The 16,109-nt window shown below is 45.6% G+C and overlaps 1 protein-coding gene and 1 pseudogene across 4 annotated transcripts in view; both read left to right on the top strand.

The window, feature by feature from the left end:
* The window catches only part of AP3B2 (adaptor related protein complex 3 subunit beta 2), a 50,688-nt gene that overhangs the window by 10,269 nt on the left and 24,310 nt on the right, over positions 1-16,109 (top strand). For 2 of the 4 annotated variants that reach the window (XM_010360836.2, XM_010360835.2), the window contains exons 2-4: positions 10,226-10,301; positions 10,447-10,521; positions 10,846-10,941. In XM_010360836.2, the coding sequence (XP_010359138.1) occupies positions 10,226-10,301; positions 10,447-10,521; positions 10,846-10,941 (247 nt within the window). Of the gene's footprint in view, positions 1-10,225; positions 10,302-10,446; positions 10,522-10,845; positions 10,942-11,165; positions 14,620-16,109 lie in introns of those variants that run through there. The other 2 variants (XM_030930658.1, XM_010360838.2) reach the window with 2 other exon arrangements.
* LOC104660474 lies at positions 7,311-7,980 on the top strand (annotated as a pseudogene).

The following is a 16,109-nucleotide window of genomic DNA, read 5'->3' as shown; positions in this document are numbered from 1 at the left end:
AAGGCCAGGGATGGGCAGCTGCACTCAGCCCAGACACCTTCAGGACCCACCTCCTCAGACAGAGGCTTAGGCTGACATTTAGGGTCCAGGCTGGGCAGAGAAGGTGGTCAGGGGCACAGTATGGGGGCTGAGGGTATGAGTGAGGAGAGGAGGATAGTAAAATATTTGAGGGTTGAGGTCCCACCTTGACCTTTTTCTCCCCACAGGCCCCTACTGGAGTGGGCTCTGGATGAGGTTTGGGGACAGGATAAAGCACAGACAGGGTTTGGCCAGCCACTGCCTGCCAGTAGACTGGAACTTAGGTGGTAAGAGGTGGCAGGGAGGTGGTATATCAAGGGAGGTGACCTCCAGTGCCATGCTGGACCCCCTGGCTGGCTCCAGCCACCCCCAGAAGAGTCCCTCAGGCTAGGTCAGACTAGGGGTCAGGTCAGAGTGAGCCCAGCGTAAGGGGATCTGACTATGGGAGATAATGTTTCATGGCCTTAGGGTGTTGTTGTGCCTTAGTCCCTGTGTCTGCCTCTTGGGAATGGAAGCTGGTGGGAGTGAGGATGAGAGGCCCAGGGCGGTCTCACCGTAGGTGGTTGCTGTGGTCTGTGTCAGTGCATAGGTCTGTGTCAGTGCATATTCCACAGTCAATCTTGCCTGTGCTGGCTGCTTTAGGCCCAGTGGTCCTGCCCTCTCTCATTCCCCTTCTCCTTCAGGGGCCTGGAATGTACTCACTAGGCTGGGTGGGGAGGATGCCTTGGGGTGTGTGCATTTGACAGGCACATGTGGCATTTTTGGGTGTGGTGAGGAAGGGAATACCCAGAGTTAAAGGAGATTGGGCAAACTTGGCCCTCCTTCCACGGAAGCCCAGGGAAAAGCTGTCCCAGGGTGACCCCTCAGAAGGGGATCAGGGGACTCCTGGGGCTGGATATATTTGATCTTAGAAGCCAACATTTATCATCAAAAATCTCAACTAGGAGTCCACTGGACCATTTTGGTGAATGAGACTGGAGAGACCTAGTTTGGTCCAAGTTGTCTGTGTATTAGATGTGACTGTGGCTTGTGTGTTGGGGGGAAACATGTGTGGTGTGTGTGTCTCTATGAGGGTGTAGGGGAGCAGGGAGAGGTCTCGTGGTGGTTTATGTCTGTGGGGGGCATGTGTGGGGTGTGTGTGTCTCTATGAGGGTGTGGGGCAGCAGGGAGAGATCTTGTGATATGTGTCTGTGGGGTACATGTATGGGATATGTGTGTCTCTATGAGGGTGTGGGAGAGTGGGGAGAGGTCTTGTGGTGGTATATGTCTGGGGGGTTTGTAGGTGTGTAGGTGAGTTGTGTGGGTGTCCAAGTGTGGGGGTTTGTGTGTATAGAGTTTTTCTATGGTAGGTGTCTATATGTGGGGGAGTGTGTTTCTCTGGGTGTTGCGTAGGCAGGATTTTGTGGGTGTGCATGGGTTTATGTATGGATTCTACGAGTGTCTGTGGGGCCTGTAGGTATGTTTGTATGAGCTGTCCATGAGGTGTAGGTATGTCTGTCAGGGGACATGGGAGTGTCTGTGGTATATGTGGGTGGTATCAATGTGTAGTTGTCTGTGGGGTGTGCGTACGGAGGATCCTGGGGTGCAGTGTTGTGCATTTGTATCTCAGGGAAGCTGGTGCCCAGCTCTGTCACTGTTCGTAGGCCCTCGGTGCTGCCCAGGCCTACCCAGCTCAATGGTCTGTACCTATGCCCATGCCCCAGGTGTCCTGAGCTCAGCCTCCTACCCACTAAGAAACTCACAGTCTCATCTGTGTTTGGGAGGGTAAGAGGGTGATTATCTTTGGGCCCTGGCCTGACCCTAGCAGAGTAGAAGATGTCCTCTGATTTGGGGGGCAATCCCCCAGGTGGGGGAGTTTCAGATAACATGATGGGGCTGGATATTTTCTTCTGTTCTCACATGACAGATAGTGAGGGCCTCAGATAATGCTGGAAGGCATCATCTTTCTATTTTGTTTTCCATAAAAAATCTCTTTAGGAAAGACAGTTTCTAAAATTCTTGGGATAGTGACTTCTTAGTGCCCCTCTTCTCATTTGACATTAGGTACTCACGCATTTCTGCAGCCCTGTGACTAAGGCGCGTGTTGTATCGGGTTCTCTTCCTCTCAGCATTTGTCACTCATTTCTTAGCATTAGCAGCAGTCATTTGCCTCTTTATGGCTGTTATCATGTTCTCTCCTCTCCTAACAGAAAACATTTCTGATTTTCTGTCACTTCTAAATGTTGAATGTCTGTGACTAACTTGGCACACAATGAATTTTTTTTTTTTTTTTTTAGACGGAGTCTCAATCTGTTGCCCAGGCAGGAGTGCAGTGGTGCGATGTTGGCTCACTGCAAGCTCCACCTCCTGGGTTCATGCCTTTCTCCTGCCTCAGCCTACCAAGTATCTAGGACTACACGCACCCATCACCACGCCCGGCTAATTTTTTTTGTATTTTTAGTAGAGACGGGGTTTCACCATGTTAGCCAGGATGGTCTTGATCTCCTGGCCTTGTGATCCGCCTGCCTTGGCCTCCCAAAGTGCTGGGATTATAGGCGTTAGTCACTGTGCCCGGCCTGATTTTTAATTTTTATCACTGGTGATATTTCTCAAGCTGAATTCTCGTGCCTGGGTCAAAGCTGTGGGTTACCAGAGTGTCATCTGCGAAATTAGTGTGTGCGAGTCCCCACACACAGCTGCTCACCACATTTTGGAATTGTCTTGGCAACATATGAGTGCATCAGTTTCACACAACTCTATCAGCTGTATATAGACACATTCTTTTTTCATGGGTTTATTCACAATTCTCTGATCACTTCTTGATCACCAGTTCTGCATCCTCTGAGTATGGTTAGGCACATTGTTCACGTCCACAAGGGCATCTGGCCAAGGAATACCAGCCCATGATCCACACATGGAACGGGGAGCAACAGCTCAGGGCTGTGTCTACCTGGAGGGGCATGCAGATGGCAGATGGGCTTGTAGCAGCCCTAACAGTGAATGCTGGAGAGAGACCTTATACATGTATATCAGTTCCTTTTTTTTCTTTTTTTGAGATGGAGTATCACTCTGTCGCCCAGGCTGGAGTGTAGTGGCACGATCTCGGCTCACTGCAACCTCCGCCTCCTGGGTTCAAGTGATTCTTGTGCTTCAGCCTCCTGAGTAGCTGGGATTACAGGTGTGTACCACCATGCCCAGCTAATTTTTGTAGTTTTAGTAGAGATGGGGTTTCACCATCTTGGCCAGGCTAATCTCAAACTCCTGACCTTAAGTGATCTGCCCACCTTGGCCTCCAAAAATGCTGGAATTACAAGCATGAGCCACCACGCCTGGCCTCTATTTTGAATATTAAACTTTTATTTACCATATCCCAAATATTTTTCCTTTTGTTGCTATTATGGGCTGATTTGTGTCCCTCCAAAATGCATATGTTGAAGTCCTAGCCCCCAGTACCTCAGAATGTTACCTTTGAGATGATTAAGTTAAAATGAGGTTATTAAGGGGGGCCCTAATCCAGTATGACTGACTTCTTTATAAGAGGAGGAAATTTGGATATAGGCATGCAGAAGGAAGACCATGTGAAGACCGAGAAGATGGTTGTAAGAGACAGAAAAACCCAAAGTGTGTTTCTCCTACTCTCATACACACCACTCACCAGAGAGTGCTTCACCTCTGGCCACAAAAATGGGTGGAGATTTCTCCCCACCAACAACCTATTCTCCAGCGGACACTGAGTGTTCTCTAATTCAAGTCAATCTAGTTTTAGGATTTTTTAGGTTAAGGGCTCAGTGCCATAAGACTGCCTTCTGCTTCAGATGCCAATTGCAAGTGATAAGTTGTCACCTGTAATTCTGACCAACTGGCTATAAATCAGGGGTTCCCATGCCCTCCTCCTTGGGTTCAACTCTGTGAGTGGCTCACAGAACTCAGGGAAACTTTATTTATATTTACCCATTTATTATAAAGGATACAGACAAAAACCAGATGAAGAGATGCATAGGGAGAGGTATGGAAGGGGGGGCGCAGAGCGCCCATGCCCTCTCCAGGCACTCCACCCTCCAGGCACCTTCACATGTTCCACAATCTGGAAGCTCTCCAAACCCTGTCCTCTTGGGTTTTCATGAAGGCTTCATGATTGATTGCATCTTTGGCCATGTGATCAATTCAGCGATCAGCCCCACTCCCCATTCCCCAGAGGTCAAATAGTGGGATTGAAAGTTTCAACCCTCAGCTGGGCGCAGCGGCTCATGCCTATAATCCTAGCACGTTGAGAGGCCAAGGCGGGTGGATCACTTGAGGTCAGGAGTTCAGGACCAGCCTGGCCAACATGATGAAACCCTATCTCTATTGAAAATACAAAAATTTGCCAGGAGTGGCGGTAGGTGCCTGTAGCTACCCCAGCTACTTGGGAGGCTGAGGCAGGAGAATTGCTTCAACCCAGAAGGCAGAGGTTGCAGTGAGCCGAGATTGCACCACTCCAGCCTTGGCAACAGAGCAAGACTCAGTGTCAAAAAAAAAAAAGAAAAAAGAAAAAAGTTCCAACCATCTAATAACAAAAGATGCTTCTATCACCCAGGAAATTCCAAGGGATTTCCATGTCAGATGTTCCTATCACTCAGGAAGTTATAAAGGTCTTAGGATTGCTGTGTGAGGAACTGGGTGGAAGACCAAATATTAGGACAAAAGTTATCCTAGCATCACTGTCGTCAAGTGTTTTAGGAGCTCTGTCTCAGAAATGGGGTATAGAGACCAAATATATATATTTCTTTACAATATCACAAGAGCCATGTACAAGCCAAAGAGAGAGGCTGTAGAAGAAACTAATCCTGTTGACATTTTAATCTCAGCCTTCCAGCCTCCAGAACTGTGAGCAAATAAATTTATGTTGTTCAAGCCACCATCTGTAGTACTTTCTGGTTTTTTTTTTTTAGAGATAGGTTCTTGCTCTGTTGCTTAGGCTGGAGTGCAGTAGAATGATCATAGCTCACTGTAGCCTCCAACATCTTGGTGCAAGTGTTCCTCTCACCTCAGCCTCCTGAGTAGCTGGGACTACAGGCACGTGCCACCATGCCTGGCTAATTTTTTTTTTTAGTTTTGTAGAAACAGGATCTGACTATGTTGTCCAGGCTGGTCCCAACTCCTGTGCTCAAGTAATCAATCCTTCTGCCTCAGTCTCCCAAAGTGCTGGGATTACAAGTGTGAGCCCTGGCCTGTGGTTCTTTGTTATGGTGGTTCTAGGAAGCTAGTATAGTTGCCTTATTCTTCTCATAAATTTAGTTTTTAGATTCCAAAGTTTAAAAATTAAACCTAGGCCTGGGACAGTGGCTCACACTCGTAATCCCAGCACTTTGGGAGGCCGAAGCAGGCAAATCACTAGAGTTCAGGAGTTTGAGACCAGCGTGGTCAACATGGCGAAATACCATCTCTACTAAAATACAAAAAATTTGCCAGGCATGGTGGTGTACGCCTGTAATCTCAGCTATTTAGGAGGTTGTGGCATGAGAATCACTTGAACCCAGGAGGCCGAGGCTGCAGTGAGCCAAGATGGCGCCACTGCACTCCAGCCTGGGCAGCAGAGTGAGACTTTGTCTCAAAAAAAAAAAAAAAAAAAAAAAGGGCTGGGCGCAGTGGCTCACGCCTGTAATCCCAGCACTTTGGGAGGCTGGGGTGGGCGGATCACCTGAGGTCGGGAGTTCGAGACCAGCCTGACCAACATGGAGAAACCTCGTCTCTACTAAAAATACAAAAATTAGCTGGAATGGTGGTGCACGCCTGTAATCCCAGCTATTCGGGAGGCTGAGGCAGGAGAATCGCTTGAACCTGGGAAGCGGAGGTTGCCGTGAGCTGAGATTGCGTCATTGCACTCCAGCCTAGGCAACAAGAACGAAACTCTGTCTCAAAAAACCAAAAACAAATACAAATTAAACCTAGCCATATTGTTGCTAATAATTTTATGACCTTAATAAAATCTTCCCTTCTTTTGTATTTAAAAATAATTTAACTGTTAATCAAATGTGGGATTTATTTTGGGGTGAAATATGTATACAAGTTAAATTATTTGCTGCTGGCCAGATGTGGTGGTTCACGTCTGTAATCTCAGCGCTTTGGGAGGCTGAAGTGGGTAGATCACTTGAGGTCAAGAGTTTGAGACTAGCCTGAACAACACATGGTGAAACCCTGTCTCTACTAAAAATACAAAAATTACCCGAGCGTAGTGGCGCATGCCTGTAATCCCAACTACTTGGGAGGCTGAGGCAGGAGAATCACTTGAACCCAGGAGGCAGAGGTTCCAGTGACCCGAGATTGAGCCATTTTACCCCAGCCTGGGCAACGAGAGCAAAATTCCATCTCAAAAAAACAAAAAAAGTGCTGCAAAGCAGTTGTCTCAATAGCATTTATTTAAGTGGGGGTGGGGGGGAGGTTCTTTCTTCCTTAGATAAGTTATTGGTTCCTAATTTATCAAGTTAGACCTTTTATGAAATTCCCTCCATGACCTTTGACCTTCTGGTTTTAACTTGGTACCAAACAGCTTTTATCATTGTCTCATGGTTTTATGTTTTGAAGTCCAATAGGGTGAGTTGTCTATCATTACTCCCTTCTTTTCCCAAAAACATTCTTTGGAGTTCTTACCTACTGATTTTTTTTTCCAGATGAATTTTGCTGTCACTTCAAAAAGTTTGACAAAATGTTCCCTTTGAAATTTCAATTTTTTGAAATGAAGTATGAGATCTAAAAAAAGAAAGAAACCTGTGTATTGGCTCAGCACTACCCTTATTCGTCTCAGCCAAGTGCAAGGGATTACTTATTCAAATCTTTATTCATCCCACTAGAGTTTAATAACTTCCTTGAATGGCTGTTCAGTGGTTCAGTGACAGGTCTGTCTTTTGTTGTGAGGCAATCTATGGAGTCTCTGGTACCCTTCCAGTCCCTGGAATCAGTTTGGTCTGAGAGGTTAGGCCTTGGAAACATACTGGAGGCAGGGCAAGGGCACCCTGCTCTTGTTTTGGCATCTACCTCTTTTCCACTGGTCCTTCTCATCCATCCAACTGGTCCTTTTCCCTGAGCCGGGTCCATACTTCCCCACCCCAAACCCTTCCTCTTGTCTCTTTTCTCTCGTTCCTGGCTACATTCATTTCCTACACTGCCATATCAGAAGTACCACAGTTGCCCCTCGTTCCCACAATGCAGTGCGACTGAGCGCCTCAGAGCCCGCGGGGACGCTGCCACGGGCAAGGGGTGGGGGCGTGCTGAGGCGGGGGCATGCTGAGGCAGCGGCCCGCGGGCCCGCGGCGTCAGGCTGTGGGGATGTGCGGATGTTGGGCTGGGCGGATGAGCGAGAATGAGTGACGGTGACGGGCGCATCTACGTGGTGGACCTTCCGACCGAGGTGCGCGAGAAGGACCTGGAAGACTTTTTCTACAAGTACGACTGCATTCACGAAATCGAGCTCAAGAACAGGCACGGCCTGTGCCCTTTGCCTTCGTGTGCTTTGAGGAGGACCCCCGAGATGCAGAGGATGCTATTTATGGAAGAAATGTTATGATTATGGCCAGTGTTGGCTTCGTGTGGAGTTCCCCAGGACTTATGGAGGTCGGGGTGGGTGGCCCCGTGGTGGGAGGAATTGACCTTCTACAAGAAGATCTGATTTCCGAGTTCTTGTTTCAGGACTTCCTTCATCAGGCAGCTGGCAGGACCTGAAGGATCACATGCGAGCAGTTTGGGATGTCTGTTATGCCGATGTGCAGAAGGATGGTGTGGGGATGGTTGAGTATCTCAGAAAAGAAGACATGGAATATGCCCTGCGTAAACTGGATAACATCAAATTCTGCTCTCATGATAGTGAAACTTCCTACATCCGAGTTTATCCTGAGAGAAGGACCAGCTAAGGCTACTCATGGTCTCGCTCTGGGTCAAGGGGCCATGACTCTCCATACTAAAGCAGGGGTTTCCCCACACCACTTCTCTCCTTTCAGGCCCTACTGAGACAGGTGATGGGAATTTTTTCTTTATTTTTTAGGTTAACTGAGCTGCTGTGTGCTCAGAATCTACATTCCAGATTGAGGATTCAGCGTCTTAGGAAATTGTTTTAATTTTTTTTTAAATAAGAAAAAAAACTACGTAATTTCTACCAGGGCCATATTAGCAGTGAAACATTTTAAACTGCAGAAATTGTGGTTTTGGTTCAGAAACAAGTTGTATATTTTTCACTCCTGATTATGGGAAAAAAATCAGTTCTGTCTTTGTGGGTTGCTCTGCTATGGAGATCAACAGTTACTGTGACTGAGTTGGCCCATTCTGTTTAGAAATATATTTTAAACCTTTAGAAAAATGCTCATCATCACTGGCCATCAGAGAAATGCAAATGAAAACCACAATGATATACTATCTCACACCAGTTTGAAGGGTGATCATTAAAAAGTCAGGAAACAACTGGTGCTGGAGAGGATGCGGAGAAATAGGAACACTTTTACACTGTTGATGGGAGTGTAAACTAGTTAAAACCATTGTGGAAGACAGTGTGGCGAGTCCTCAAGGATCTAGAACTAGAAATACCATTTGACCCAATGATCCCATTACTGGGTATATACCCAAAGGATTATAAATCATGCTACTATAAAGATAAATGCACACGTATATTTATTGTGACACTATTCACAATAGCAAAGACTTGGAACCAACCCAAATGTCCATCAGTGATAGACTGGATTCAGAAAATGTGGCATGGCCGGGTGCGGTGGCTTATGCCTATAATCCCAGCACTTTGGGAGGCTGAGGCAGGTGGATCATGAGGTCAGGAGATCGAGACCATCCCAGCTAACACGGTGAAACCCTGTCTCTACTAAAAATACAAAAAATTAGCCAGGCGTGTTGGTGGCGGGCGCCTGTAGTCCCAGCTACTTGGGAGGCTGAAGCAGGAGAATGGCGTGAACCTGGGAGGCGGAGCTTGCAGTGGGCCGAGATTGTGCCACTGCGCTCCAGCCTGGGCAACAGAGTGAGACTCTGTCTCACCAAAAAAAAAAAAAAAAAAAAAAAAGAAAATGTGGCACATATACATCATGGAATACTATGCAGCCATAAAAAAGGATAAGTTCATGTCCTTTGTAGGGACATGGATGAAGCTGGAAACCATCATTCTGAGCAAACGACTGCAAGGACAGAAAACCAAACACCACATGTTCTCACTCATAGGTGAGAATCAAACAATGAGAACACTTGGACACAGGGTGGGGAACATCACACACTGGGGCCTGTCGTGGGGTGGGGGGAGAAGGGAGGGATAGCATTGGGAGGAATACCTAATGTAAATGACAAGTTAAAATGACAAGTTAATGGGTGCAGCACACCAACATGGCATATGTATACATATGTAACAAACCTGCACGTTGTGCACATGTACCCTAGAACTTAAAGTATTAAAAAAAAAAAAAGTTTAGTAATTGAAAAAAAAAAAAAAGGTACCACAGTTGGGTTGCTTGGAACAACAGAAATGAATTGTCTCACAGCTCTGGAGGCCAAAAGTCCAAACTCAAGGTGTCAGCAGGACCATGCTCCCTCTGAAACACATAGGGGAATCCTTCCTTGCCCCTTCTAGCTTCTGGTTGTTTGCTGGCAATCTCTGGCATTCCCTGGCTTGTAGACGCATCTCTCCAATCCTCTGCCTTCACATGGTAGTCTCCCTGTGTCTGTCTCTTTAAGTGGCTGTCTTCTTTTTTTTTTTAATTTCAATTTAATCTATTTTTTGTAGACACATTGTTTCACCATGTTGCCAAGCTGGTCTGGAACTCCCGGCTCAAGTGATTCTCCCGCCTCAGCTTCCCAAAGTGCTGGGATTACAGGCGTGAGCCACTGCGCCCAGCCCACATGGCTGTTTTCTTATAGGAAACCAGACATATAGGATTAGAGACCCACGCTGCTAAAGTAGGATTGCATTTAACTAATTACATCTGCAACAACTCTGTTCCCAAATAAGGTTACATTCTGAGGTACTAGGGGTTAAGACTTAAACATATCCTTTTTAGGAAGGATATACTTCAACCCCTAATATTAGCTGGCCACATGTTTCCACTGATCTGTACTTTACTTGCTCGCCCTGGCTCTGGTCCCTCTTCGGGTCAGGTCCTGCCTGAGCCTCCCCTGGGCCATGTTCCTTCTTTGTGCCTGGACCCTCCTGATTAATACCCCGTCCCCACCCTTGTGCCCTCAGTTGACCTCTTGTACCTCCCACCAGGCATGATGACCTGAAGGAGATGCTGGATACCAACAAGGATTCTCTAAAGCTGGAGGCCATGAAGAGGATTGTGGCGGTAAGAGGGGAAGGAAGGGGCCTCCCTTGGGGCGGGGCCTGGGTGGCCAAGAGCAGCTCTCTTTAGCTCCTTGTAGACCTTCCCTCTAATTAGTGCTGTGCCTCCCGATTTGTCCCTCTTCCCTTACCTTGACCCCACCACCCAGATGATTGCCCGAGGAAAGAATGCTTCAGACCTGTTTCCAGCGGTGGTGAAGAATGTGGCCTGTAAGAACATAGAGGTGAGCACTACCTGGTGAGGGATCACTTGTTCCCACCTCCCCCAGGAACAAACTCAAGTTTGGGGTGAGGAAGGAAATGATTTAGCCCCTGGAGGCCCAACTTGCTCAGAAATGTCCCTGAGCCAGGAGAAGACACTCTCTCCATGTCCTTGAACTGGATGTGGATCAAGGTAAAGGACCTGGATACACTCGGGTGCTCTCCCCAACTGGAAGAATTTGTCCCCATGGACCACAGCTGCCTGGGGAGATGACATCCCAGGGGTAGGGGGGCGGGCACAGGTCCCTGCTGAGAAGCCTTCTGCTGAGAAACCTGCTCTCCCCAAGGTGAAGAAGCTTGTCTACGTGTACCTGGTACGCTACGCTGAGGAGCAGCAAGACCTGGCCCTGCTGTCCATCTCCACCTTCCAACGTGGCCTAAAGGTCAGGGGTCTCAGTTTGCCTCCCAGGGCCTGGGTCTCATTGGCGCTATCAGAGGAACAGGCCCAGGGAGAGGCCATGAGCATGGGAGCGGGCCCTTTCTACCTGCCTAAAGTTGGGAGGGTCACAGTCAGGAAAGGCCAGCCAGACCCTCAGAGTGTGGAAGCCAGGTTCAGAAGGGCATAAGAGATGAAGTGGGTACCTAGGGCCCCTGTCTCTCTTCCCAGGAACCTGTGGTAATGGCTGCTTCTAGTATGAACCACTTGAGCCCCTGGAGAGTGGGGAGTCTCTGGCAATGGAGAACCCCTCAACCCTCTTTGTGTAAAGGTGTGAATTGTGGTCCACAGCCAGGCAGAATTCAACCTTTAGCAGTGGCCGGAATCCCCCACACCATTCTCACTGTTTCTTTCGTTTTGCCCAAGGCTTCTAGTTGAATTTACATATGTTAGGTGCATGCATAAGTTTCCCCTGAGGGCTTTTCTGGTTAGTCTAAGATATCTTGAGGGTAAAGACAGCCATTTCAAAGCCATTCTTTCTCTCCATATCAGATTTTTCGCTCTGATTACAACCATTAACTCCCCTATTTTTGCATACCTTTATTTATTTATTTGTGAGACAGATTCTCACTCTGTTGCCCAGGCTGGAGCGCAGTGGTGCAATCATGGCTCACTGGAGCCTGGACCTTCCAATGAGCTCAGGTGATTCTCCCACCTCTGTCTCCCGAGTAGCGGCGACTACAGGCATGCACCACCCATGCCCACCTAATTTTTTTGTAGTTTTTGTAGAGACCGGGTTTTACCATGTTGCCCAGGCTGGTCTCGGACTCCTGGGCTCAAGTGGCCTCAGCTTCCCAAAATGCTGGGATTACGGGCATGGCCACTACTCCTGGCCTGGATACTTTTAGTTCAAATTTCTGTGAGAGAGATTGTGAGAGGTCCAGCTCATCTTTTCATATCCAGAAGTTCTGTAGGTTACTGGGTACATAGGATTGACTGCTCAAATTCAGGGCCCACCCCTTGTCCAATCTGCTATGGCCAGCAAGAGGGGTTGACAGTCGGCTTCTTTGGGGTGACGGTAGAAAGCATGGTCACTTGCATATACAGTTCATTCATTTAGCAAATACTTGGGTGTCTCTATGCCACACATTGTGCTAGGGTTCTTTTTATAAGTCAAAACCATGGAATCCATCTTAGATTGGCAAGTAATCTTTCGGTTTGAGTTAAGGGTTAAGTATAAAAACTAATCTGAAATCGTTGCACAGATTTTCACCTGTAGTCTCTACCAACTGCCCCTTTCCCCCTTTTAGAAAATCAGAGCTCATTTAGTCCAACTGAATGTGATAATTTCTTTCTGCAAAGTGCCAAATAGTATTTTAGGTTTTGTAGGCCTTATAGTCTCAACTATGCAACTACTTAATTTTGCCCTTATGGTGCAAATGCAGCCATTAACAAGTGGGTGTGGCCGTGTTCCAATACATCTATATAAAAACAGGCAATAGACAGATTTTATCCAAGGGCTGTAGCATGCCAACCTTTGCTCTAGAACATCTCTAACAGGTATCTTTTCTGATAGGGACCTCACTCCTTCACAGGGCAACTTGCTCCATCTCAAAGACAACTACTACTATTTGGGGTGTTTTTTAAACCATTATATTTTGTTGAAACCTCCACAACTATAATTTTTAAAAATTGATTTCAGGCCGGGCACGGTGGCTCATGCCTGTAATTCCAGCACTTTGGGAGGCCAAGGTGGGCGAATCATGAGGTCCAGGAGTTTGAGACCAGCCTGGCCAACATGGTGAAACCCCATCTCTACTAAAAATACAAAAAATTAGCTGGGCATGGTGGCAGGTGCCCATAATCCTAGCTACTCAGGAGGCTGAGGCAGGAGAATTGCTTGAACCTGGGAGGCAGAGGTTGCAGTGAGCTGAGATCGTGCCCATCCAGCCCAGGCGACAGTGTGAGACTCCATCTCAAAAAAAAAAAAAAGAAAAAAAAATTGATTTCAGGCTGTACTGCATTATGACTGCGCCTGTGAATAGTCACTGTACTCCAGCCTGGGCAACACAGGGAGACCCTGTATCTAAAAAATAAAATAAAATTTACTACAGGTTCACAAAAGGCATAAAGAATAATATAATGAATATCCATATATCCAGCATAAGAAATGACACATTTCTCAAAGCCTCCTGTATATCTTCTCTTGTTTATCATTCATACATATGTATTTATTCCTGAGCTAGTAATTTGCATATTGTTAAGCAATATAAAATGTTTTGTAAATGGTGTCATCATACTATATATGTATTCCTTTAAAACTTGTTTTTTTGTTGTTGTTGTCACTGGCTTTTGGTCTCTCCTGCATGTTGGAACCAATCATTTTAATCTAGCCTTCTCCCTTCTTTTTATCAGCCCAGGCTAGGGCCGTGTTCACTTTCTTAGGAGATCCCTCATGGAATCAAACCTCTGACTGGCAAGCAGATAATCTAGGTCTCCCTACATCCTGTCTTTGTGCAGTTGGTCCCTTGAACCCCCTGTGAAACCCTACTCTATTTCATTTTATCGGTTTAGCACAGGGTCCAAGCCAGGGTAATTCTGAATCTTAATTATGTTCCTCCTGATTTTGTGTCTTCTTTCAAGATACTGATAAGCTATTTGGACCAGGGCAAAAGACTGAGGCATAGCGTGTTTCCAGGTTGACATTGATCTGTTAATAAACCTTCCCCAAGTACATTTCATAAACCTTCCCCAAGTACATTTCACCAAGTTGTAGACCCATCTGACTGTACAGACAGCTGGCATTTTTCTATCTTGTTAGGAAAGATCTTATTCAATAGCAATAAATAAATAAATAAATAACACCTTTCATGTGCAAAGGGTTGTGGGTGACACAGAGATAAAACAGATGTGAATTCTTTTCTTAAAAATGCTTGACTATTAGGTGAAACAAAAGGCCTACCTAAAAAATGGCAATGCAGGAAATGCTGTGAGACTTCCACAAACATATCACTGAAATCAAGATACAAAGTACTAATATCCACTGGCCTAGTTACCCCATCAAAAAGGAAAACAGATTTTTTTTGATAACTTTCTGTGAATCTATAATCATTTCCCAAATAAAATATTCACACACAAAAAAGGAAAACGGGTTTTAGCAGTTGATGTGACTATTTGTCTCTAAGAAAACAGAGACTCCTTCCTTTTTAATAAATGCTTCTAACCCATCTGTTTAAAAGTCAATTCCAGAATTTTGTCAGGAATTAGCATCAATTTTGCCCGCAATTGTGAGGATCTTTTCTTTCTCCATTTCAGAAAGTCACGGTAATATCTATCCTTCTTTAGTGTTCCTATTCCCATCATTCTCTAAGATTAATAGTACAGACGCATCTCATTTTATTGCACTTTGCAGATATTGCACTTTGCAGATATTGCACGTTTTACAAATTGAAGGTTTCTGGCAACCCTACATCAATCAAGTCTATTAGTGCCATTTTTCCAACAGTATGTCCTCACATTGTGCCTCTGTCACATTCTGGTAATTCTCACAATATTCTCACAATATTCCAAACTTTTAAATGATTATTATATGTTATGGTGATCAGTGATCTTTGATGTTACTATTGTAATTGTTTTGGGGTGCCACAAACCATGCCCAGAGATGAAAGTGAAAGTAATCAATAAATGTTGTGTGTGTTCTGACTGTTCCCCCATCTCCTTCACCGTGGGCCTCTTTATTCCCTGAGACACAACAATATTGAAATTAGACCAATTAATAACCCTACAATGGCCTCTAAGTGTTCAAGTGAAAGGAAGAACCACACATCTCTCACTTTAAATCAAAAGCTAGAAATGGTTAGGCTTACTGAGGAAGGCATGTTGAAAGCCGTGATAGGCTGAAAGCTATGCCTCTTTCTTTAAACATTTAGCCAAGTTGTGAATGCGAAGTAAAAGTCCTTGAAGGAAATTAAAATTGCTACTCCAGGCTGGGCGTGGTGGCTCACACCTGTAATCCCAGCAGTTTGGGAGGCCGAGGCAGGAGGATCACTTGAGACCAGGGGTTCAAGACCATCCTGGGCAACAGAGCAAGAACATCTCTACAAAAAAAAATTTTTTTTTTTCCTACAAAAATTTTTTAAAAATTAGCCTGGTGTGGTGGTATGCACCTGTAGTCTTAGCTACTTGGAAGGCTGAGGTGGGAGGATCACTTGAACCCAGAAGTTTGGGGTGCTACTCCAGAAAACACATGATAAAGAAAGCAAGACAGGCTTATTGCTGATATAGGAAAATTTAAGTGGCCTGGATAGAAGATCAAACCAGCTACCACATTCCCTTAAGCCAAAGCCTAATTCATAGGCAGGTCTTAAATCTCTCCAATTCTATGATGGCTAAGAGAGGTGAGGAAGCTACAGAAGAAAAGACGGAAGCTAGTGGAGGTTGGTTCATGAAGTTTAAGTACAGAAGCCATCTCCATAACAAAAAAATGCAAGGTGAAGCAAAAGTGCTGATGGAGAAGCTACAGCAAGTTGTCCAGAAGGTCTAGCTAAGATCACTGATGAAAGTGACTATGTTCAACAAGAGATGCTCAGTGTAAATGAAATAGCCTCTTACTGGAAGAAGATACCATCTAGCACTTTCCTATCTAGAGAGGAGAAGTCAATGCCTGGCTTTAAAAAAACAGGCCGGCTCTTGTTAGGGGCTAATGCAGCTAGTGACTTTAAGTTGAGGCCAGTGCTCACTGACCATTCTGAATATCCTGGGGTCCTTAAGAATTATGGCAGATCTCCTCTGCCTGTGCTCTATAAATGGAACAACAATGCCATGACAACATATCTGTTTGCAGTTATGGTTTACTGAATTTTTAAAGCCCATTGTTGATACCTACCGCTTAAAGGTTCCTTTCATAGTATCACTGCTCTATGACAATGCATTTGTTCACTGGAGCTCTGATGGAGGTACAAGATTAATGATTTCGTGCCTGCTAACACAAGATCAGTTCTGCAGCCTATGGATCAATGAGTAATTTTGACTTTCAAGTCTTATTATTTAAGAAATACATCTCATAAAGCTAGAGCTGCCATAGATAGTGATTCCTCTCATGGATCTGGACAAAGTAAATTGAAAACCTTCTGGAAAGGATTCACCATTCTAGGTGCCATTAGGAACATTCATGAT

Source organism: Rhinopithecus roxellana, chromosome 5 (assembly GCF_007565055.1).
Source record: "Rhinopithecus roxellana isolate Shanxi Qingling chromosome 5, ASM756505v1, whole genome shotgun sequence".
Lineage (NCBI taxonomy): Eukaryota > Metazoa > Chordata > Mammalia > Primates > Cercopithecidae > Rhinopithecus > Rhinopithecus roxellana.
This window is presented reverse-complemented; position numbering and strand designations above follow the sequence as displayed.